We start from the raw sequence: 27072 nt of genomic DNA, 5'->3' as shown, positions 1-27072 counted from the left end.
CCTTAAGTTCCAAATACAATAAAAATTGCAGTAATACCTCTTCATAAACAGACACTTTTAATTTTACGCTTCTTTTAATTCTCCGCGATAGTTACTGTTAACATCAGGGAATTCTAAGATGAAACTCACACACTTCTCTGAACAGAAATATTAAAGTTGGAATAATCTTACCGTTAATTTTCTTCCTTCATCAACATACACACAAACACTTTTAACAATAAACAGCACTCATTAAAATAAATCTTCTAGCATTAACTGAATTAATTTACGGGCACAATACATATAATCAGATGTTCTTGTATGAAGCACTACTGATTACTCTTGAATTAGGGCAATACACAATAATTCTTTAACTTGGGGTTTTATATGTACAGATGTTCATTCCTCCGGCATTCAAATAATTCTTTAGAGCACTATAATTCTAAACACCGCTATCATTAAACACAACCCTGTTGCCTCTATTTATTCTCTAGTTACTTCTTACCATGCTTCACGTTTCAGTGTGTCCTTGAAAGGTCGGCCCTGAAAATAAATCTCAACTAAAATATCGCTAGTCATTCAGTAGTCACTCAGCTATCTTCCGTTGCTTTATTTGTTATTCAGAAACTTATTAGCTAACTGCTTCTCAACTTGTAGACTTTATTTAGTTGCTTGAGTGACTTGCCGACTCGCTATTATTGCACTGTGATTGCCGAATGCCCGATTCCAACCTAATGCCAATCATTCTCTCTCTAATAAATCTCTAATGATGCTCTAATCTCCTAATTAATTAATAATTCCAGCGTTCGTTGCTTATATATCTGTTTTTCCCCCTACATTGCTCACGTCATTTCTTTCTAAAAACTCTTTTCAATAAACCTCACGTGGTGTTCCAAAACGTGCTCGCTCACTTACATACGTTTCCATGACAACAAAACAAAATATAATAAAATTGAGCTATTACATAACGTTAAACTTTACAAACAGGAATAAATAAGGAATATTTACATTTCAAATAATACGCAGTTAATTTATCAAATACAAATTCTTATAATATTAACATAGTAATAAATAAAATAGCTTAATAATATTTTATCACAGAGTTTTTCTACTATTAATACATACATTCTTGATTAAATAATTAAATATTAGATAAAATTAAAGGTAGTTATATGAATATTAAATTATAAACAACTGATTTACATTAAATAATATTTACAAATGTAGCCTTTGCCATGGTGGATTATGTTGGATTCTGAGGAGAATATTAATAATTTAAATTTCTCTTCATTCAGAATCTAACACTATTACCACTGGTAATAGTGTAACTAAGACACGAGCAAGTATATAGATGTTCATGACTCATTCTTATGATTCATATTGGAATGTAGTTACTGGTTTGCCTCTTTGATGATATCCATGTAACACTGGATAAAATATGTTAGTTTCTGAATAAAATTCTATAAATTTTGTCACATGAAATACATGAAAATTTTTAAATAATCAGATAGTACTGTCCATTTATTCAGAGCAAAGTAGACCAATCATAAATAAGCACATAAATCTTAAAAAAGATTTACACTATTATAATTGGGACCCAATTATTGTTACAAATCTTATCAATACTTTTGTCATAACAATTTTTAAATTAACACCTACCATATAACTGCTTCAGCATTCTATGCCATCTGGTGAGATATGAACTCTAGTGTCAAGTGTTGTTGAACAGACGTTGAAATTTTATAATATATAGATTAAGCTTGTTCAGCTGTACTGAATGTCTGAAATACACATGAATAGTAGTGGTGGGAGCATTCAGTCAAATATATGATTGACCTGAATGCTTTCTCACTCCAACCTACTAATGGATAGTAACAAAATGTTGCAATGAGCTTGTGGTAAACTTGGTATGCCATGACTTGGGGTTTACTGTAATTTACTGAGAATTTAGCTTGGTAATAATTTCAATATTTTAATAAAATGATTGTGAAATTATGAAAAAGAGGAGAGCAGAAAACTTTTAATTTCGGAGAATGTCAGAAGTTAGGAAAGTTGGCAGGTATGTATGTAATATATATATATAATGTGGTTTTCATTATATGTACAAAAATCCTAATTTTAAAAGTATTCACACACATACTTTTACCATCTCATTATTGGCTTCTTTCAGTTTCCGTTTATACCTTTGTGCCTCTCCTTTCAACTGATGATTATGATTCTGAAGACTAGTTATAAGGTGGCGCATTTCTCTATTAATTGGGCCTAAAAAAAAAAAAGTATCATTAGTAGAAATCAATGCTTTAAATAAAACTGGAAAGAGTAATAAATAAAATCTCTCCAATAAGAGGTAAGCCAGATGAAAATGGCAACACAGAATACAACATTTTGTACAACACCTCAACACAGTTGGTGTAACACCTCAACACAGCACTAGATGTGGATTAAACATAGGAGAGTATTTTTTTTATTTGATTTTTATGGCACAATGACATCAAAAGTCATACTGCACAGGACATGTAGTAATTGGTTAGTAGCAACATCCATGCCTGTGACAGGATTTGAACTCACAGCCTCTTGGCTGGAGAGCGGATACGTTAATCACTCGGCCACCGGGCTGGCAATAGGAGAGGAGATAGCCTGTAAAGAGCTCAATAAGTCTGTATAAATTACACACTTTTCGTAATGGTTTTCTTTCATATGCACAAGTGCAAGCTGAATAGTTACTGCAGTCAGGTGGGATCTGGTTGAAGATACTAAAGCCAGGCAGAAAAGGAATGATTCTTTTACCTTAGCCATGTGGCCAAATGGAAAACACACCATCGATGTATCTTAGCTAGATAGGTTTGAGAACTGCATTACTAAGGGCATGTTTTTCTAAATGCACATTCTAACCAGGAAAAGCAACTTAAACAGAATTGGAGAGGAAAGGATAGCAAAACAGGTGTTGAATACTGGAACAACAGAAAAAAACAGAGGAAGGCCAAAATCTAGGTTAGTTAATGTGGTTAATCATGCATTAGAATCTTCCACTTGTTGAGGCATAGAGCTTCTAATAATCTGGAGAACTATTCCAGGAGTAACGCAGATATACCAGTATAGCATTCCATGCTGGACGGTCGAAGTAGGGAGCAGATACTAAGAGAGAGAGAGAGAGAGAGTTTGGTCCTTCCAGTTGGGTGTTGTTACAATGGACTGACTTATCTAATGTAAAAATCCCCATGAGTTACCAAACCGGGTACCAGATTTACAAATTAGACTGTTTCCAATGACAACTGACTAATGGATTTTGAGTTGGATCATGGAATATAAAAAATCTTGTTTAAACCTGAATCTCTTCAAAGTGTTACTGATGCAATATAAAATTACACTATTCAGATCTCAGCTATACATGGCAGGTCATGGCAGCCTATATAACAGAACAATATTCTACAGTGAATATGAAAATGATATACACGAAAATGGTGCTTAAGGATCAAAGCTGTATAACTGAGAGGAGACATGGCAGCCTATATAATAGAACAATATTCTACAGTGAATATGAAAATGACATACATGAAAATGGTGCTTAAGGATCAAAGCTGTATAACTGAGAGAAGACCTCCACATAGCCTTTAAAGTTGACTTTTTGCTGTTTGTCTTGGTTTCCTGACAAAAACAATGGGTGGGGGGTTAAATGCAGAGAACCAACCAGGGCTTTTGACCTAATGTCCAATCCTCACCTTCTTGTGGCACACCTTGTTAGGAACCACTGGATACTGAATGAATGAGGATGGGCTGGCAATTTGGGATTTAGCTGACCAAATTGTATTCTTATTGGCTTAAACCACAAATAAAATGATGATACAACATGATAGAATTTCATGCTGGTTGGGGCGTTGTCCGGTTAACCCCCCCACCCATTGTTTTTGTCAGGAAACCAGGACAAACAGCAAAAAGTCAACTACTGGAACAAATCCTGAAACACACCCTAACTCAACATCACCAGAGTTGAAGATCAGTACTATCAACATAAGAAGTCTGAATGGCAAGGAAATTGAGCTGACTGAGGAATTGGATAAGCACCAGACTGACATAACAGGGGTGGCTGAAACAAAAAAGACAAACTAGTGAGATCTTTCTAAGCAATAAATATAAAATGCTATATTCAGGCAATAACAATCAGGGAAAAGAATGAGTAGTTATAGTACTCAACACTAAATATGAGGCTAATCTTCTTGAATAGCAGGCAATATCAATTACCTGCTATTCAAGAAGTTACCCTGAAGTAGAATGATGTGGGCAAATATCAGAATGGGGGAACTGAAAAATGAGACTTATTTGGCCTATGATCCCACAGAAGGTTCTACTAAGGTATAAGTGGAGGAATTTTTTGAGGCTTTAGAGAAAGCAACTGACACAATGAAAAAAAAAAAGAAAAATTAGTCTTTGTTGGAGATCTAAATAGCAGAATAAGAAATGATTCAGACATATAAAAATATTTTGGGAAAATTTGGAGAAAAGAGCAAAGCTAATAATAATGGCAAATACCTGTTGGATTTCTGCTCAGGACATGGACTGGTTATTATTAACACCATGTTCAAAGATAAAAATGTGCACAAATTCACATGGAGAGAAGAGGCAAGGAATAAGAAAGTCTCACTGACTATGTTATTGTTGATAGTGATGTTTTCCCACTGGTGTAGGACACTCTAGTGTCCTACACCAGTAAATTTGAAATGGAAGTGATCACCATTTAGTCTTGAGCAGGATAAAATTGAATTTCATATGAAAAGAAGAACATGTAAGAAAGTTTTAAAGAGAATAAAAGTTGAGCAGCTCTCAGATGTGAACTGCAGACTAAAATACACAAACATTATTCAAGAAAAAATGAGAGTTTGAGTGCAGGAACCCCAAAACTTGGAGATTCAGTGGTAAATCCTGAAGAAAACATTGATTGATTCACCCAGAGCATGTGGTATTGAAAGTTCCTGGCGAATAAGACAGCTTGTGCTCTTAGAGAATACAGAGACAAATGTGATTAAGCTAAACGCTGTGTAAAACTAGCTAACAATAGTCATGGGTGGGAAGACTTTGGCAAGAACATAGAAAATAAATATCAGGAAGGTGAGAAAATATTCTGGAGGCTGTTGAAAAAGCTTAGAAATAGAGGAAAAAGTGTGTAAAAGGAATTAGAGATGATAAAGGTTACATGAAAACTGGAGAAAAGATATCCTTGATGAATGGAGTAATTACTTTGAAAAATTGCTAATTGAAACAATTAGGGACAGAACAGTGGTAAAAAACACTGTACAGGAAAGCAATCAGGAATACATATCCATACTTGAAGTAGAAAAAGCCATCAAAAGCCTGAAATGTGGAAAGGCAGAAGGAGTAGATGATATTCGAGGAGAAATGCTCGTGTATGGAGGTACAGAAGTCTTGCAGTGGCTGCACTGCATAGTTTAAAAGCCTGGACAGAGGGATAAATTCCAGATGATTAGGGTAGAACTCTCGTAGCACTCATATACAAAAAAGGAAATATAACTGGATGTGAGAATTACAGAGGTATTTCTCTCTACTGAGTGTTCCCGGTAAGATTTATGCAAGTATACTTGAGAAACGGCTGAGAAGGATTGTGGAAGGAAAGCTTGATGGAGAACAAGCCAGATTCAGGCCAGAAAGAGGATGTCAGGATCAGATTTTCACTTTATGACAAATAGTTGAGAAATCATGGGAATATAACAGAGATCTGTATTTAAGTTTTGTAGATCTGTTAAATGCATATGACAAGGTGCAAAGAGAAAAGCTATTCAAAACACTTATATGGTGTCAATGGGGCATTATATCAAGCAATACTTAGTTTTTATTTGAGTTGTAAGTCGGCAGTAGAATTGAAGGAAGTATAGGAAGATGGTGTAATGTTAAATCTCGTGTCAGACAAGGATGTACATTATCCCCTCTGTTATTCATTATCTATAGGAATCACATTATGAAGCAAAGTGGTATTAAACCTGATATCAAACTTGGAGATGTTAATGTCAGCTCTTTGCTTTATGCGGATGATGTTATACTTCTAAATAAATCCGCTACAAGTCCGCAAGATTCTCTGACCAAATTAAATAACTGTTGTAATAGATATGGTATGAAGATCAGCAATAGCAAGACAAAGACAATGAAAATAGGCAGAAACAATGAAATTATCAAATGTACTGTGAATGGAGAACCTATAGAATGAGGGGGAGAGAGAGAGAGAGCCACCCAAGAAGCAAATGAATGTGAGAATGACCAATAAGTGAAGAATCTAGTCACTTAAGCAAACATATTGAATAGGATAGTCATTTCAGGATGTAAAGGTGGATGGGGGCCTATAGGGATGCTGCAGTTTCTATATACTAATACCAGAAGTATCAAAATAATCATAATTTAAAATTCTGAATATTTTTACGTATTGTTTATTAGTTTTAGTTTCATAACATGCATTGTCGGCACTTGCGATGTGCCTGTTATTGAAATTATTTTGTCAAAGTGATATGTAAAGCAAGTTAAAAAATTGATGTACTTACCGGATTTGAATAGTTGTGTTACTTTAAACAATTTTATTGCAGTTTAAAATATTAAGTTGTGTTTTATGAAGACATTCTCTTGTCGCTAACAGAAGCACCGTGTCAGCCATTGCATTTAGTTTTTCGTTTGCCACTTTCAAGGAGTTCGCATGCTCGCTGAGAAGTTTGATGTGTGATTGACAGCTGACAAGGAGAGCGTTTGGTACTGAAGTAACGGGAGTAAACAAGAGTGTTCGGAAAGAAATAAGAACACAAGCCGGCAGACATTCAGATTCAGAGGAAATTGAGTTTTTTTATGTGACAGTCGGAGGAAAATTAATAGTATATTCCGAAAAAGGAATCGCAGAACTATGAAGTTTCAAAGTGGAATAAGTATTGATAAATAAAAGAATATATTGCTAATAATGTTTTAAAAGGAATATTCGAGGAAACGCTAATTGGAAGATTAGTAGTAGATTCCGAAAAGGGAATCGCAGAATTGTGAGTTTTTTTTTAAAGTGGAAGAGTTAAGACTGTCAATAAGCATTAGTGAATAAAAGAAGAAGTTGCTATGTACGTTCTAAAGGAATGTTTGAGAAAATTCTGATTAGAAAGTTTCATCTGTCTTAAGGATGCCGATTCTAACTATTATTTCTACTAAAAAGGAGACAGAATTGAGTCAGGAAGAATTAATGTGTGCTACATGAGTGATGAGAAAGGATCCTATGAAAATGAAGAATAAAGTCATATACCTTCGAAAAATGGCCTTGACATAGAGAGAAACTGGCTATGAACATTTTGTCATTGTGCAAACAAAGTGTTTAGTCTACTCTTAAGTATAAGTTTATTTCCAAAAAGGCCTTGGATCCAATTAATTCTGTAGTTAGTTATAGTTATGTAAAATTTGTTTAAGTGTATATATATTGTTTTTGTTTCATTAAATGTGTTTATTTTGCTCTTGAGTGAGCGATTTTTTTGGATTCTGAAAGAAATAGTAAAAAAGGAGGTCATTACATCAATCGGAGTGAACCTTTGTGCAGTAAATAAATATATAGGTACACTTGCAAAATAAAAAAAATAACTGTTGAACAGAGATCATCTCTATAAAGAGAATAAAATAAATAAAACTCCTATAAATAAACAGGGGCCTATAGGGATGCTGCAGTTTCTATATACTAATACCAGAAGTATCAAGAATAAGAGAGGGGAGTATGTGACATTGGTTAGTGCAACCTCATGAAATTATAGACATTAGTGGGACTTGGCTAACAGCATATGATGTTGTTACAAGGATGAACTGTGATGGATTTAGTATTTTCAGGGAGGATAGAGTGTACAGGACACTGATGGGGTACTGCCAATGATAGTAGCCAAAAAGAGTAGGAGTCAGTCATACAGATGGCTGTTCTTTTGAGTCAATCTGGTGAGACTGAGGCCCATAGGATAAGTGGTTGCTGCTATAGGCAAAGGTTGTCAAGGATGATGGGTAAGACTTGCATCAACAAATTAGTACAATGAGTGCAAGTCTAGCAATTATGGGGGACTTTGGAGAGAGAGACTGTAAGGAGGAAAGATCACATGGCAGGAAAGAAATGGAATTTACACACTTATTGCGAGATAATTACTTGAAGCAGAATGTAACAAGGGGGACTCAGGGTATGAGAGTGTTAAATCTTGTTAAAGGATCAGAAGACCTGTCCATAACTATGGTAGCTATATTGCCTCTAATTGGGGAAAATTATCATGTGGTCTTGGCTTGACTTGGGAGATAGCAAAATATGTGGAAATTCCAGTTAAGAAAGGGTATATATGGAACTACAAAATAGGTGATTATGATACACTTAGGAGGCAGCTTGAAGCAGTACCATGGCATAAACGATCTGCAATGGAAGGATGTTCACAGTGCATGGGGGATAGTCAAAGGGTAGGTATCTGGAGGAAGCAAGATCACACTGTATACCCAAGGTCAGGAGGGTAAATAGTAAGAGTTAGATGGATGAGTAGTATCATTAAGCATGAGCTGTAAACAAAGAAAATGTTATGGAGGGTATATAAGTAGGAAGGTGACCAGTATGGTAAGGAAGGCAAAATAAGATTATTAGAAGAAATTAGCCAAGCAGATGAAAGGCAATCCCAGAGTTTTTCATTATCTGGCCTTATTTTTCTTACTTGACAAGTAAGAAAAATAAGGACTATGGAATGATAACTTTAATGAGCGTAGATGGCAGAAAGGTAATGGAGACAAACAAAACTGTCGAGCTACTGAGTGATCGTTTTGCAAGGGTATATCATCCAAGTGAAGATATACCCTTGCAAAATGATCACACAAATGACAGAGATGACAGGGACTGATGTGAGAACAGAGGTTGAAGAATTAGAGATACTTAGTATATTACAGAATGTGAATGCAAATACAACTGTGGGATTGGATGAGATATCATCTTGCATTTTATGAGAATATGCAGGGAAACTGGTGATGCCTTTGACTAGGCTGTTTAAGTCTAAGCTCTGACCAAAGTCCCAAGAGGGTGGAAGGAGGGCAAAATAATTCCTTTGCATAAAGGAGAATCTAAGTCTGTGGTAGCAAATTACAGACCAATTAGTATCTCAGGAATGGTGGTGGTAATAGTGCTGGAAAAGTTGGTCAAAAAGAAAATTCAGGAACGGGTGGATAAGAATATGATACTCTATGAGAGAGAGCATGGTTTTGTGAAGGTCCATCATGCCTTAGTAATCTACTAACTTTTTACAACAGAGTGACAGCTGAGTTGGATAAAGGGAATGGCTACATGGTGGACAAGTACTAAAAAAGTAGTATATGGAAGAGCAGAATCCAGGTGACTAGTGGTGTGCCATAGGGCTCTGTGCTTAGACTACTGCTGTTTAATTTGTACATTTTTAAAAGGATATAGGAAATAATTTGAAGAGAAATATTCAGTTATTTGCTGAACATGCAAACTTGGGTAAGGTAATAGGATTATAGACATTAGTAAGATTATGTAAAGAGCTTGCAGAATGATTTAAACAGGCTGAACAGTATGAGCAAAACATAATTGATGGTCCATTAAACTGTTTAGGAGTAATGCCTCAAAAGACTGAAATGTACAGTTTGATAATATTGGAGAAATGACAAATAACAGATTAACATGGATTTTTGGAAAAAACCCTATATAACAGAGCAAAATTAATCTGTTCAGATGACAATGCCCTAACACATCCTTAACACGTTCTTGGCCAATGGCTACAACCTCTAAAAAATATTAAAACCAGTCCCCCCCCCCCCCCCTCATAACAAAGACTACACTAAATCCATCACCATTCCCTATGTCTGGGGCACCTCTGAAAAGTTAACCAAAATCTTAAAAAAATATGACCTGACTTCTTTTTACAAACCATATAAGAAATTGGCATCCCTTATCCACTCCACCAAAGACCAGCCACTTCCCCTAGACCTACTTGGAGTATACCAGGTCCCTTGCAGCTGTAAACTGTCTTACTCTGGCCAAACAGGCAGGACAGCAAATGTCAGGATATCGGAACACAAAGACTACATCTCGTTTCACCAATACAGTCACACTCTTGGCTTACCAGACCATGCTCTGGATACCTGCCACAGAATACGCTGGAAGAAAGCCACTTTACTACACCGTAGCAAATTTAAATATGAAAGATTTTTCATGGAATCAGCCTCAGCTCTAAAAAACTTTCCAAATCAACAAATTTGGGTGCATGAGACTGTCCCAAATTTGGGAAGCTTGCATCATGAGAACTTCAGCCCAACAGCCAAGACAACCCAATATAGTCCACTAGGGGGAACCCTTAGGACTCTAGGAACATTAGTTTTCTCTCGTCTGCCTCATTTGCTCTTTGTAGTGCCTATGTGCACGTGTCATAGTTTTATGTTCCCATGAAGATGGCGATGTGACATTGCCAAAATATAGGAAGAAGTTATTAAAGTTTCTTTTAATTAATATTCCAGTATACTTTGTAATTTCCTGAAACAATTTAATAGTCATGTATTACCAACATATAAGCTTATATACAAGAATTAATTATGCAGTATCATCATCATATCTTGTTCAAACCTTACAAACTGGTACATTACTTTAGATCAAATTACAATTTAACAGCCTGTTTCCTTTCACCTTTTATTTTTCAAACATAAAGAATCTATTTCATAAGGAATGTATATAAAAAAAAAACACCTGCCTGTCTGCTCACTAGCTGCTAAGTTCTGCTCAAATTCTATCCGTAACATTTCATACTCCTTCCGAACTTGAGTTAAAGCATCTTCCAATTGAATTACCTCCGTTCTCAGCTTCTTCTGCATTGATAATTCTTCACTCTATAACACCATAAATTAAACAGTTAAGTTTTCAGTTTCTGGAATAACTAAATTACTGTTTGTGTTCATATACTTTGCTTTTTGTGATTATCCCTCAATTTATGAAGGGCTGCTGTATGATAACACTCAGTACAAGATTAGGAAGAGAACACATCTAGTGTCAATTTCTTCACTCTTTTATACCTTAATAAAATCTTCAATAATAAATTAAGAGAACAAATTTTTCTAATTTTAAATATTCCATTGTTAACAACTATTATTATTATTAAGAGGGACCGCACCTCCAGGGAGTCAGGAACTCATCAAGGGAGGCCATACTTTTTGCACCAGCTGTCATACCTGCTCTTCAATTCATTCACACTACTTGCACACAGAACATCCAACGGCAATCCATTCCAATCACACACCACTCTATGAGAGAAAAATCTGTCCTTCTTGACAGTATTCATTCTCAACTTCCAAAGATGCCATCATGTTCTTTCCCCAACCTCCATAATACTGAAATTCTGTATAAGAATTTCAGTATTATGGAGTTACAACCTTTTTAGAAGTTTGTAACTCTCAATCATATTACCCCTCTTTCTCCTGTTTGCTAGTCAGCAGCCTACAAATTCTCAATCTGTCTTCATAATCAGGATTCCACAATCCTGATATCATTTTTAACACTCTCCTTTGCACTCTCTCTCCACTGTATCAGAATCACCACAGAAACCAGGAGTCCAGACGTACATGCAATAAATATTCCACGTGAGATCTTATCAAGTCCTTGTAAAGAGGCAAGTTTCTTATTTTTAAATGTCAAAGTTCATTTCAGCATTGAATTCCTTGTGCAGAGGATAAAAACAAATTTTGTATTTTGGTAAACTAAAATTTTTCTGGAAGAAGTCACACTTGAAAACAACATTAACAATAGACTCCTCTAAATTCTGGAAGTCATAATTTTGTGATGCCATGAAAAAAAATATTATCCTGGAACAGTCAGGGAAATAAATTTACTCTAAAGAAGTGCAAAAGATCCAAACAGAGCTTGAAAGAATCAAGTATTTTGTATCCTGTTTATTTGCTCTTTGAAGTACTAATGTTTTATTAGTATCAGCCAGTTGGTTAGTGAATTAAATTGGAGGAAGTTAATACTGATTTATTTTGCATGGTTTTAATTAACTTTTATAATTTTTTGTCTATTATAATAATTGTTGTAATAAGAAGTAAATATTATAAATATTTTTTCTTCAAGTTTAAAGTTATTGTTTTAAAAATATATTGATAGAATATTTATCAATATGGAATATAAATTATGCTAATGGAAATTCACTATAGCAAATTATTCACTTTATATGATTCGCTACTACTTTGGTGCTTACATGTTTACTATAAAGAGAATCAACTGTATCATAGATATGGTCTTCAGAGAGCAGAAAGACCAAGTCTTAGGTTATTTTGACAAATTAATGTTACTGTAATCAGCAGCCAAATTATCTGATTGGTATAAGACTGATTAAGTACAAATGCCCCCCCCCCACACACACATCATCACTGATTGTTATAATGCCATCTATGATTCACTTAAAAACACAAAATATATAAACTGAAGGTAGAGCTCTCCTTGCACCTCCTCTGCTCCCAGCCAATTTTTACATGGAACACCTTGAAAAATGTGCTCTTGACTCTGCCATTCTTAATGCAGATTAAGAATGCCATTCTGCCATTCTTAATCTGCCTGGCCAAGATATACACTGATGATGTGTTCTCTATCTCACCACATTTCAAACTTGTAAGCCGTCTTTTATATCTCAAGAGCCAGCAACCCGAGAATCCAAATTTACTACAGAAAAAAAAACTGCAGCATAGTCTTTCTAAACACTTTAATTACATTTTTCTAATAATACAAAGGTGGTTCCATAAGTTTCCAGCCTAACTCTTAGAGATGATAGAAAGAAAACAACTGTGTCACTTTTCAACATATTCTCCCTTTACTTTAACAAACACTATTCACATCTTTCAATTAACATTTCTATGTCCTTGAAAAAACAATCTGTCCTTCTGTCTGCAAAATTGCCTAAAACTGCATATCTTCTTCCTTGAAGGTCTTTCTTCAGTTTCGAGAAGAGGTAGTAGTCACAGAGTGTTCAATCTCCTGGAAGCCACAGTCCTTCACTCAGCCTTTGCAACAATAGCTGTATGGACTGGAGCATTGTTGTGAAGCAAGCAAACACAATGACTTGGCATTCCTCATCTCTTCTCCTTTATGGCATCGCACAGTTTGTGCAAGAGTGAAGCATAATATTCTGCATTCACAGTGTTATTTCCTTTCCTTGAAGTCAATCAAGAGAATTCCCCAGCAATCCCAAAAGATTGTTGCCATGATTTTCTTGGTGGACTGAGTGACCTTGTGTTTTCTCGGCAGTGCTTTGTCTGGTCTGCATTTCTCATGGATTTCCATTTGGAAAGAGGATCATAATAAAGAACCATGGTTTTATCCTTGGCGATAATGGATTCCAGCACTTGTCTCTGATTCCCTTGGCAAAGCTCTAAAAACTAGCAGGAACAAGTCACATGATGCTCCTTCTGAATTGAAGTGAAGCTTCTCATGAATGATGAGAAAGACAATAGTTATAAAAAGCCTCAACCCTGCTGAGAGTTCTTTGAGCAGTTCTTCCTCAACAAGAGACATTTTCCTCAGTCATCACTTCCACAGGCTGACCATCATGAGGATCATCTTCGATGCTCTCTCTTTCTAGGCGAAACTGTTTAGCCCATTCCTTCACAGTGGAATATGAAGGACAAGCTTCTCCATAAACAATCCAATCACTATTTGATAACACACGGAGAAAGCCCTTCTTTGGTAAAAAATTTTATCACAGCACGGTACTCAATTTTTAACATTACAACCACTTAGCATGCCACGTGTTAGTCAAACAAGTGCCTCCAACTGAATAACGCAAGTAGAGAGTGCTGAAATTGATGTGGCAGATAGTACCTCTAGATGGTACTATCTGCCACACATGCTGTTTTAAAATTGGCACGAGTTTTGTATGTCAGGCTGGAAACTTTGCAACTTACCTTGTATACTTTCTTTCACAGGTAACAGAAAACTTCATAAACTTTCTGATCACTCACCCTCCCAACAATATGATATTATATAAAAACTAGTGAAGACCATCAACCTATTCTGACTAGGCTTCCCTCACAGCTGAACTTGACCATATTCATTATATTTCATTTAGTGGCTACAATTTTAACAGAATTAAGAAAACACTTCTTCCATTTCATAGACTTCTCAGCATATACAAATTACAGTAATGATCCTTATATCTGGGATATCTCATAAAAAAACAGCTGATAAAGAAATATAATCTCTGAATTGCTTTCAAAACGCCATAGCAAGCTGGCTTCCCTCATTCATCCCCCCACCCCCAGGATCAACTTCCCACCTTAGTTCTGGGTATTTCTTTGTATTTGCAGCTTTTTTTTAAATTAAGGACAAGCCACAAGATCTGCTAATGTACATCTGGAAGAACATAAAAAATGCTACATAAGAACTGAGTGACTATAAGTATGGGCAGTTGGGTGTACAGAACATGCCATGGATATTGCACAGAATCAAATGAAAAAAAAAAAAATGTTTCACTGAAGTACAAATGTGACTTTTTTTTTTTTTTTGAATCAACAGCAGATCTTGAACAACAAGCAAACTCAATAAACATAGCTATATGAAACTTCCCAATATACGAGAAACTAATTCTTGGGTCTCTCACTCAACTACAGAATTGTTTACCAACAACCACAGAAGCACCTCTCTCCTATATATCATTTGACTAAATGCTGTTCCTTCTTGTTTTGGTTCTAAGGACAGGATTTAGTCATTAGAGGATCAACTTACTTCCACAGATGCTAGGTGATTAAACTGGAGGAGACCAATCCTGGACCTCTTATTTTGCACAAGAGAAGAATTAGAGTAGTATAATGAAGATAGGTCTTTCAACTATCAGAATTGTCATATTTCAAGAATGCATATCATTACTGTGACAATAATGATATGCATCGACAATACTGGTATATTGTGACAATATACCAATATTGTCACAATAATTCCTGAAAAATTACCAATTCTACAGAGAACAATTCTTTTTGTAAGTGGATATTATTAAAAATACACAGTAGATTGATAATTCTGAATAGTGACCTTAATGATAATAGTTTATTCTTTTAGAACATTTATGTATATGTATTTTTAAGCATCTTATTAACAAATAGGTACACATTCATAAGGATGATTTAAATAAATTGGTATTGTAGGCAAAGGATAATGATTATCAATTTAATGTTGCAAAATGCAAGGTTATGTACTCCTTTAATTTGTATATCAATGACATAGGGAAAGATTTAAGAGGGAATATTCAGTTTTTTGCTGATGATGCAAAACTGGAGAAAGCAATAATTGATGAAGGTGATGTAAATATTCTGCAGTATGATTTAAATAAATTGGTATTGTGGACAAAGGATAGTAATTGTCAATTTAATGTTGCAAAATGCAAGATTATGCACTTTGGGTTGAAAAGGTTCCATATGGTATATCATATTGATGGTACTGGATTGCAGAAAATTGATGAAGCTAGGGACTTGGGGATAATGGTGGACAAAGAGTTAAAGTTCAGACGGCATATCGCAAAAGTTGGTAAAATAGCTCAAAGGATTATTTGGATGCCGAAAAACATGCTAACAAGTAAAGATAGGGAAGTTATTATCCTTCTTTATAAGGCTATGATTCGGCCACATCCTGACTATTCTGCACAGATTTGGTCATTGGGTTTCTCTGGAATACTCCATATGAGTTTAGGTTGAAGGTTTGTGGGTTACAAAGTTTAGCTGATAGGCAGTGATATGATAAAAACTGTTAAGATATTAAAGGCATTTTATAAAATTGATGCAAGTGAAATTTTCAGTATATGACAAATGGAGAACTAAGGACCACCTGTGGAAGTTGCATAACAGTGTAGTTAGTAGGGGTATGCGGACCAGATTTTTTGCATGGAGAATGGTGAGTGAGTGGAGTGAATTGCCAGAATTGTTTGCAAGTTCCCTGATGATGAATGGATTCAAGGAGAGGTATGATAAGATTTGTTGTGTATAATGGTTAATTTGGATCTCCCGCGATGAGTCTCTGGACACCATGGAGATGTAAAATAATAATATTCATAAGTATCTAAGTTACCTCCATCTGTTCAATATGACGCAAATGTGCATTTTTGCTATTAGCTAACAAATTGCGGGCTTCTTCAAGTTGAGTCTTAAGCTGCATACTCTCATTGTACAATACAGAAAACTGGGATTGAAGGCACTTGTATTCTGTTGTTTCTATTACTACACTTTCTGGGAGACACTGGATCTGAAATAAATTTTCACTCAACCAATTACAAATGATACACTTTAGTAATGCAAACAATTATGAAATATCATTAATTCAGAGTTTTAAAAGTTGACATGGTTGAAAATTCTTTTTATCAATTATAAATTAATGAAGATTAAAAAATGAGGTTTAGTGATTTATCTGCACAAAATTCTTTAGTTTTTATGCAAGATAAAAGAAATAAAATGACCACATTTTTTGAAACAAAATATCAAAATTATCTTATCAAGAAATTTTGTCAGTGATTTTTATTTATTTTATTTTTTTAATTTAGTACATTAGGCAAGTGCTCTACTTGCTATTTCTGGCATGAGTCCCATTAAGAGTTAAATTGATGTAGTATAAGAAAAATGAGATAAAATCTTTTAAGAACAAACATTCCCCCCCCCCCCATTTTTTTTCAGATTCTGATCTATCTTTTGATCTGGTTCAGAAAACAATAATGGCTATATTATACAAACCATATACACATTACAGAAGTATATGGTACAATAACTCAGTAGTGGCATTTGCTTAGTACAATAAATTACTATTGTTACTGATTCATAGCTTTTAATTTTTCAGGAAATGACCATATACTAGAATATTAATTAAAACTTTAATTAATACCTTCCTAGATTTTGGCAATGTTACATTGCCATCTTCAGGGATCACAAAACAATGATATGTGCACTCAGGCACTAACACTAAGCAAATGAGGCTGAAGAAAGGCATTTGAAGTCAGCACTAGAGTCCTAAAGGTGCCTCCTAGTGGGCTAAATTGGGTTGTCTTGGCCATTGGGCTGATGTTTGGTGCATGAGACTGCCCCAAATTTAGGGCAGTCTCATGCACCAAAATTTGTTGAGGTTTGGGAAGTTTTTCAGAGCCAAGGCTGATTCCAAGAATAATCTTTCATATTTGTACTTGCTGCAGTGTAATAGAGTGGTCTTCCAGCGTATTCTGTGGTGGGTGTTCAGTGCATGGTCAGCAAATCCTGAGTGGCTAATGGTGAAACCAGATGTAATCCTTGTGTTTGGATATTCTGATAATGGCTGTCCTGCCAGTTTGGCCATAGTAGGACTGTGTGCAACTGCAAGGGACCTGGTATACTCCAGGTAGGTCTAGGGGAAATGGCTGGTCTTTGGTGGAGCAGATAAGAGATGCCAATTTCTTATGTGGTTTGTAACAATTTGTGAGATCATATTTTCTTAGAATTTTTGTTAGTTTTTCAGATGTACACCCCCCCCCTCCCCAGATATAAGGAATGGTGATAGATTTAGAGTAATCTCTGTTATGAAGGGGGGGGGGGGGTCATGGTTAATTGGTTTTAATATTTTTTAGATTTTTTTGGGGTTGTAGCCATTGGCTAAGAAGGTGTTAAGGATATGGTTAAGTTCAGTAGTTAGGGCATTATTATCTGAACTGTTATCCTGGATTTTTCTTTGTATTATGGGATTATAAAAACCCTGTCATATAGGGTTTTTATATAACAATGAAATAGCCTAAGTTCATGGTGAACTGAAATAGGGCTGAGATATTGGGAGGAAATTTGGCTTGGATGAGGTCCAAGGTATCTTTGAGTGGGACATTGGTGAATAAGGAGGAGACAACAAAACTGACTATTATGTCAGTGTGTTGGAGTGAGAGGTTTTCTATACTGGCTTTAAAGTGAGTTGAGTTTTTTTTATGTATGAAGATGAGTTGCCAGTATATTGTGTGAGCACTCTGGAAAAATGTCTGACTAATTTGTATATATTGGGGAATCAATGCCATCCACAATTGTGTGTAATGGTACATTCTGTTATGGATTTTTGGTAGTGCATATATTCCGTGGGGGGTCTAAAGTTAAAAGGTTTTAGTCTGTTAGTCACTTCCACAGGAGAAGAAGTAACTTTCTTAAGGAGCCTATGGAGTGTTCTGATTTGGGAAATGGTGGGCTCATATTCTATAGGGAGGTAGGTAGACGTATCCAAAAGAGGCAAGCTTACCTGTGTAGTCAAAGTTTGGTTTAGAACCACAGTGGCATTTCACTTATGCGCTTTAGTAATTATTAAGTTTACTGCTGTTTTTCATTTCTTGCAGAGCTTTGAATTTTTATTTTGACAGGTTGCTTGGGTAAGAACACTGGCTACATCCAGTGTTCTCAGGTGTGAAGTTAGCCTCAACTTCACACCATATAGGTTCAAACTCATTACTTTCATAACTTTCTACTCTAAATGGACACAAGTCATCTGATATTATTAGTAGTAACCCCCTCCTATCCTTCTTAAAAATACTATACCCTTTACACTCGATTCTAGTTACTAAATCTGACTGATAGCCAGGTTTTACTAGCATCAAAACAATCATGAAGGCAACGATCTCTACCTCTTCGTTTCTGATCTTTTTAAAGAAAACCTCTAGAACATTTTGCCACCTGCCTGATATTTATCTTCTATATTCTTACCAAAATCTTCCCATGACTTTAATTTAGTTGCTTTTTACACACAAGCTTAGCGCTTATATTTTTTCTTTGAATTCTCTTAGGGTATGCTAGGAATAGTAGATAAGTTGGCAGATAATCTGGAGTGAAAATAAGGGTGTGATGAACACAACTGAAATGGTAGTTTTTTTTGTAAGGAAGAAATAATTAAAGTAGCGATAAATACAGTATAAGAAAGAATATGAAAGGGTAGATGGAAAAAGTGGGAAAGAAGAGTGAGAGAGAATGAAAACTGTTAATTTATTACTAAAATATGATAGTACTGGGTTAAACAGGAGGGCTATGATAGCAAATGATATGATGGTGGAAGACTTGTATAAGAGGAATGGCCTGCTCTTGAATACCGATTTGGAATCAGGAGCCTGGAGAAATTATTTACCAGGGTGAGACCTAATTTAGAGAATCAGGGAAGCTAGTTCATCATGAGAGGAACAGTAAGAAAGTTCAGTTAGGGTATGAAAATGTGATATTGATATGGATATCAATGAACATGATAGCAATGAGAATTTTGTGAAGGGGTGGACCTGTCTTTCAGTCTAGACTTCAGGATGGAGCATGTGGGTTGGGTACAACTAACAGGATGGAATATTTTTATTTATTTTTTTTAAATGTTGCGCCAATACATGAGAGGTTGGTTGATCAACCTATAGTACATATTAGTATCGTATATAGGTACAACAGATCTGGTAGTTCAGTTGCTGCCAGAGGCAGCAATAAATATCCGAAGGACAAATCCTTTTTGTTCCTCAGACAATTATTCTGGAATGGAGTGAAATATTCTTTTGTAAATATATTTCATCCTGCTGAAACAATTAATGTTTAGCTTTTAGGATATCCAACTTTGAGGATTTAATCCAGACAAGCAGAAATTATTCTGTTCAGAGCAAAAAAATTTCACTCTCAGAAAATAATGATCTGTGTGAAAAAAAAACAAAAAAAAAAACATTTATTTTTTAAAAATCCATGACAAAACACATTGTTTATATATTCTCCAAAATAAAACTTTTATTTTTCATTTTTTATTTCAATCAATTTAAATTATCAATATTCTTTTTCCTTGCTAACAGTAGCAATAAATAAAGAAAATACTATTTTTGCATCATTCTTTTTTTTACTATCATAATTCATAAATTAATCCTGAATAGCCAATAAATAAATATAGATAGATCAATTTATATAAATAAAAATAAATAAAAAATACATATTCATTTCTTTTTATACATATAGATGTTCCATCCCCCTAGGAGAGACCACACTCCTACCAGGCGCATCTCCCGGGTGGCGGGGTGGCGGAAACCCAAACGGGTTGCTCTGAATAAAGAACCGTGGACCAAAGGATGTAGCAAGCTGGCTACATTATTATGCCAGTAACTTTCATGAACCAGAGAAAATCTACAAACAGAAAATGTTACTGTGTGTGTGTGGGACAGCCAACGCGCCTACTCGAAGACCACATAGGGTAGGTGAGAAATCAGCGATGTGATCAGCAAAAGACGTGAAGTACGTAGCCATTCTCAACATAAGATCATTATACCAACCTGAAAAATTACAATTAGTCCAGGAAAATTTAAAAAGACTGAAATGGAATATTTTAGGTCTATCAGAGAGACAACTGGTGCAGAGAAAGATTTATGATAAATTTAGTTTAATCCTTTATCCAAGTGTGAGCAAACAAAGTTTGCACCTGAAAGTAACTTCAGGACTGGGGTAAGGTAGTACAACACTGGACAACTCGTTGCAAAGGTGGAGCAAGCTAACATCATTCCTATCTCAGTATCTCCCATAATGCAAAACACATCTCCTTGCAGATATGTATAATGTTATGCATTAAGGGAAGGGCCACTACCCAGACTAGTTTCGACCATTATTGGGGTCTCTTCAGTGGGAGCCCGGCCCAAGTGGAGATACCAGGCAGAAGCATTAGCAAGGTCATCTCTACCTATAGGCGTGGCCAAACAGTGTGCCACCTTTTTTTTTTATTAAATTACTCTGGATTTAGAGAAAGATGTTGAAAGTTTATTTTTCACTTGGTTAGACTATAATAAATTTATAATAAATTTAGTTATACTCTAACCAAGTGAAAAATAAACTTTCAACATTTTTCTCTAAATCCAGAGTAATTTATTAAAAAAGGGTGGCACACCGTTTGGCAACTCCTATAGGTAGAGATGACCTGCTAATGCTTCTGCCTGGTATCTCCACTTGGAGCTGGCTCCCACTGAAGAGACCTCAATAAAGGTCGAAACTAGTCTGGGTTATGGCCCTTCCCTTAATGCATAACATTAGACATATCTGCAAGGAGATGTGTTTTGCATTATGGGAGATACTGAGATAGGAATGTTGGTAGCTTGCTCCACCTTTGCAAGGAGTGCCCTGGTGTTGTACCACCTTACCCCAGTCCTGAAGATACTTTCAGGCGCAAACTTTGTTTGTTCACACTTGGATAAAGGATTAAACTAAATTTATTATACTCTAACCAAGTGAAAAATAAACTTTCAATATAATAAATTTAGTTTAATCCTTTATCCAAGTGTGAGCAAACAAAGTTTGCACCTGAAAGTAACTTCAGGACTGGGGTAAGGTAGTACAACACCTTTTGGCAACTCCTATAGGTAGAGATGACCTTGCTAATGCTTCTGCCTGGTATCTCCACTTAGGCCTGGCTCCCACTGAAGAGACCTCAATAAAGGTCGAAACTAGTCTGGGTAGTGGCTCTTCCCTTAACTTCCCTTAATGCATAACATTATACATATCCGCAAGGAGATGTGTTTTGCATTATGGGAGATACTGAGATAGGAGTGATGTTAGCTTGCTCACCTTTGCAACAAGTTGCCCGGTGTTGTATTAACTTATACCAGTCCTGACTATAATACATTTTGTTTAATCCTTTCAGGTGCAAACTTTGTTTGCTCACACTTGGATAAAGGATTAAACTAAATTTATTATAGTCTAACCAAGTGTTTATGGATTTACCAGAAGGAAGATTATACATCTTAGGAAGAAAAGATAACATACACAGAGAAGGAGTTGCATTATTAATTGAGAAGAAACTTATACACTCAGTAATTGAAATAAAACTAGTGTCTCCCAGAATAATCACAGTCAAATTTCAAACAAAAGAAAGAGGTCAAATAATTAAAATGATCCAAATATATGCACCAGAAAGTAACCATCTAGAGGAAGAAATAGAAAATTTCTATGAGGAACAACAACAGGAAACAGATAGATCAAAAAACAGAGAACTCATGATAGTGATGGAAGATTTTAATGCTACGGAGAGGTTAACAACAGAGGAGAACAATTACTGCGCTTCTGTAAAGCAAATGACCTAATGATTGCAAACAATGTTTTTTCAACGTCCTAATAATAAAGATATGTGGACATCCCCAGATGGTAATATAAAGAACTGCATAGATTACATCATCATAAACAAACAATGGAAAAGATCAGTATATAATATTCGAATATTAAGAAGTTTCGATTTTGGCACTGACTATGAAATATTAACTGCCAAAGTGAAAATAAAATTTAACAGGAAAAATAATACCAGAAAAGAAGAAAGATTCAATCTATCAAAAATAAAAGACAGTTCAATCAGAAGTCAATTTTTAGGACAGATGCACCTGAGATTAAAACCCACCATCTCTCAGAAGATTGGAAAATACTGGGAAGAAGGAAAAGAAACAGTGTTATCAATTGCAAAGGATATTCTAGGTAACAAATCCAAAATAAACAATCAGTAGATAACCCAAGAAATTCTAAACATAATAGAAGAAAAAAGAAAGGCCAAGATAATTGTAAATAATAATAATTGTAAACCAGCAAAACAACGAAGAGAATAGAGAAAAATACAGAGCACTAAAAATAAAGTTGATAACCTATGCAAAAAAAAGCCAAAGAAAAATGCTAAGAAGCACACCAACAAAATAGCCTAAAAGCTTTCCATGACACTAAAAGAGAAATTATAATGGAATTCTCAGCAAAAGCAGTAACAATGATAAACAACAAGATGATTGGAAACTGGAGATATTGAAGAGATAAGGAAAATCTGGTTGAACCATTTTAATATTATCTTTCATCAAGGAAATAAAACTACAATGCCAACAACAGAAGAAAATAATGATCACCCAAAAATTTTAAAAGAAGAAGTTAGATATGCAATAAAACTGAAAAACAAAACACCAGGTATTGATACTATCCTTACTGAAGTGTGGTCATATGGAGACAGCACATCAATAGAATATTTAACAATCCTATTTAACAAAATACTAGAAACATGAGATAAAGATGTGAAAAGTTTTTATCTTGGGGATAATATATATTAAGGATACCAAGTAATTTTATAAACTTGGTTTTTTATATATATATATATTAATATATATTAAGATCCTTAATATATATTATCCCCAAGGTAAAAAACTTTTCACATCTTTATCTCATCCAGAGTTTCTTATTCAAAGTAAAAGCACCTTGTAGCAACTTGTATAGGTAAAGTTGATAAGGCTCTAAAAACCTTGGTATTTCAGGGTCTAGCTACTCACTGAGGAGACCTCAAAAAAGGTTGAAACCAGTCTGGGTAGTGACTCCCCCCCACCCATAATGTATAACAGCATACATCTCTTAGTGAGATGTGTTTTACATTATGGGAAATACTAAGAATAGTGATCAGAGTTTTACCCACCTTTACAACAAGTTGCCCTGGTGTTGCACTACCTTTAGACTTGAACTACGTTCAGGCGCAAACTTAACTGTTTTGCTTACTTGGGAGGAGTAAAAAAAACCAAGTTTATAAAATTACTTGGTATCCTTAATATATATTATCCTCAAGGTAAAAAAACTTTTCACACACACACACACACACATGTAAACTGTTAGCATTTGAATGAAATGCTTAAACAAAAAAAGAAAAGAAAACTCCCTACCATTCCTGGATATAAAACTCTCATGCTGCTCTGGAAAATTTAGAATCTCTATGTACAGAAAACCAACGCATACTAATAGATATCTTCACAATCTTTCTCATTTTCCACCACAAAAACTCGGAACTATTTCCACCTTGCAACACAGAGCACACTCTCTTTTAAATGATCCAGATGAATTTCAAAAAGAAATTAATCACCTCTCACGTCTTTGAACAAAATGGATATTATAAAAAAACCATTAAGAAATTTCTTAAACAGGGTGTCCCAAAATTCACGCAAGATTTAAATTTAGTGCCATTTGTGCGGTAAAGTGTTGCCAACGAGAAAAAAAAAGACAGCGTGATAGCTGACAGTTCAGGGTTGTTAAAAATGGAGCGCTACACGAAAGAACAACGCATTTTCATTGTTGAGCAATATTTTAAAAATAATGAAGGTTTGGCAGCTACAGTTCGCAATTTTCGCACAAAATATGGTCGGAATAGTGATTTAACTTTATCAACTGTGTGAAAAGATTAATTAAAAAATTCAAGGAAACTGGATCAATTAGTGATCTTATACACTCTGGCTGTCCTTCAACAGAAAACATCGAAGCAGTTCGCGAGAGTGTTGCTGAGAGTCCAGGAACATCAATTCGGCAGCGTGGTCTTGAATAGGGCATTTCGAGAAGCTCTCTACAGTGTATTCTCACAAAAGATTTGCATCTTTATGCTTACAAAGTTCAATTGACTCAAGAACTGAAGCCTACTGACCACACACAGCGAAGAGAGTTCGTTGAATGGATTATGGAACAACAACAAGTGGATGCTTATTTTTCGAACAAAATCATCTTCAGCAATGAGGCTCATTTTCATCTTGATGGCTTCGTTAATTGACAAAATTGTCGCATTTGGGGTTCAGAAAATCCATGAGTGATTGTTGAGAAACAAATGCATCCACAACGTGTCACTGTTTGGTGCAGATTTTGGGCTGGAGGCATCACTGGTCCATTCTTCTTCAAAAATGCGGCTGGTAAGGCAATAAAAGTTAATTGTGCTTGCTATCGCGACATGATAATCCAGTTTTTTGTGCCTAAATTGCAAGATATGGATGTGGACGACATGTGGTTTCAACAAGACGGTGCCACATGCCATACAGCCTGAGAAACAATTCAATTACTGCATGAGTCATTTCCTGGTCGTGTAATTTCCCGTTTTGGTGATCAGAATTGGCCGCCCAGATCATGTGACTTAACGCCGTTGGACTTTTTTCTTTGGGGTTTTGTGAAGTCTAAGGTTTGTGCCAACAAGCCCACGACCACCCACACCTTGAAGGAGGAAATTGAGCACTGTATCAACGAAATTCAGCCACATTTATGCAAAATGGTCATGGAAAATTTCGACAAAAGAGTGCGTATGTGCCAGCAAAGCTGTGGAGGCCATTTACCCGATATGCTATTCCATGCATAACCCTATACTGTATACTTTATGAATCAATAAGAAATTACAATTTTTAATTAAAAACCTGTGTTTTCTATCAAAATTACTTTTTGCGTGAATTTTGGGACACCCTGTAGATCCTCCTAGGTACCGCAATACAGAAACTACCAATTTTAAAGGTAGCATCTCAATCCCATACATCAGTTCGGTCTCCAAACAACTGGCTAAAGTCCTTAAGAAGTATAACATCAGGACGTTATTCACTACACTTCCAAAAATCCAATCTCTTATAAGCCATCCTAAGCATCACAATCTGAAATATCCTGGTGTATATAAACTATGGTGTGATTGTAATGTTCCTTATTATGGTCAAACTAATAAGTCTATTGAACTTCATATGGGGGAACATAAAAGAGACATCTCCTATAAATGATCACATGCCAGTGCCTTATCCAGCCATATTCTATTCTCTAACAATCCTCATGATGTTTGTCTGGGATAGATCTGAAAACATTTTCTGCTGCCATGATGAATTTGAAAGAAAGATAGTGGAATCCAGGGAGATCATCCTTAATTCTGAACATTTAAACAACGATTTAAGCTATAACATCCCTGATAGCAATACTGCTGTTATTCAGTACTGGCGTTCTTGAGAGTCTGCTACCACGCATACAACAAACAATGGCATGTAAAATAGAACAACTTGAATGTTAATACAACGTTTTTTATTTCAATTATGTACTACAATTTATCTGTACTTCTCAGTTTTTATTATTGTTTCCTCTTCCTAAAAAGATACCTGATGAAGGCTGTAAAAAGCCAAAACTAGTTGTGTTTTTTATCATTAAAGCTTTTAATTAATTCTCGGTTTTTTAGTCATTAAATATCTTTCTAAATATATATACTCCAGATGATGACCTTAATATGAAGGTCAAAATGTCATTAAATTAAAATAATTATTTATAACACGGTTGTAGAGTCCATAATTTGTGTAAAATGGACCTCTACTCTTTAATTTGTACATTAATGATATAGTAGAAGATTTAAAGGAGGACATTCAGATGTTTGCCAATAATGCAAAACTAGGGAGAGCAACAGTTGATAAAGATGATTTAAATAAATTGGCAGTATGGGCAAAAGGACTGGTTGTCAATTCAATGTTGTAAAACATAAGGTAATGCACTTTGGGATAAAAAGATTACACACTTCATATTATACAGGTGGTACTAGTTTACAGGAAATTGATGAGGCTAAGAATCCGAAAAATGATGGTGGAGAGAGATTTGAAATTCAGAGGACATATTGCCAGAGTTGGCAAAATAGCTCAGAGGATTACTTGGATGCTAAAGAACACATTGAAAAGTAAAGATAGGGAGATTATTATCCCTCTTTATAAGGCTATGATTCAGTCACATGTTAACTACTGTGCACAGATTTGGTCACCTGTGTTTCTCGGGGGATTGGGAGGTGGTGTACAGGATTCAGAGATAAGTGACCAAACTGGTGACAGGTCTGTGGAATGTTCCCTATGAGGATAGATTGAGGGTGTGTGGGTTGCAGAGTTTAGCTGATAAACAGAGGAGAGGGATGTGATAGAAACTTATAAGTTACTAAAGGAATTCTATAAGATTTTAGAATAGAAATTTTTCAATAGATGGGGAATGAGTAAGGGGAAAACAATGGGTCACACTTGGAAGTTGTCTAAGAGTATGGTTAGTAAGGGTGTGTTGGACTAGGTTCTTTACTTGGAGAGTGGTAAATGAGTGGATTGGATTGCCAGAGGTAGTTGTGAGTACCACAACAGTGAATAGGTTTAAGGAGATATATGATTGGTTATGTGTTAATGAATAGAGTGGGTCTTCTGCAATGAGTCTTTTGACTCCATGGAATGCCCATATAAATAATAATACTAATAATAAGTTACTGTGATGAGTATACTAAATGATGTAGTCATTATGGATTAAGTAAATTCTTCAAATATTGATTGCATAGTAGAGAAAACTGATATGAATGAAGAATTT

At 35.2% G+C, this 27072-nt stretch overlaps 1 protein-coding gene across 8 annotated transcripts in view; it reads right to left on the bottom strand.

Moving 5' to 3' along the window:
• Positions 1-27072, bottom strand: part of Bre1 (E3 ubiquitin-protein ligase Bre1) — a 385362-nt gene that overhangs the window by 209555 nt on the left and 148735 nt on the right. For 7 of the 8 annotated variants that reach the window (XM_090413492.1, XM_090413495.1, XM_090413499.1 and 4 more), the window contains 3 exons: positions 16058-16231; positions 10710-10845; positions 2120-2241 (listed from right to left, as the gene is read on the bottom strand). In XM_090413492.1, the coding sequence (XP_090269618.1) occupies positions 2120-2241; positions 10710-10845; positions 16058-16231 (432 nt within the window). The remainder of the gene's footprint in view (positions 1-2119; positions 2242-10709; positions 10846-16057; positions 16232-27072) is intronic. The other variant, XM_090413497.1, reaches the window with a different exon arrangement.

The sequence above is a fragment of the Typopeltis vanoorti genome, chromosome 24 (assembly GCF_054136105.1).
Source record: "Typopeltis vanoorti isolate ZY-2024b chromosome 24, IOZ_Tvanoo_1.0, whole genome shotgun sequence".
NCBI lineage: Eukaryota > Metazoa > Arthropoda > Arachnida > Uropygi > Thelyphonidae > Typopeltis > Typopeltis vanoorti.
The sequence above is the reverse complement of the archived record's forward strand: the minus strand, read 5'-3'. Positions and strand labels throughout refer to the sequence as shown.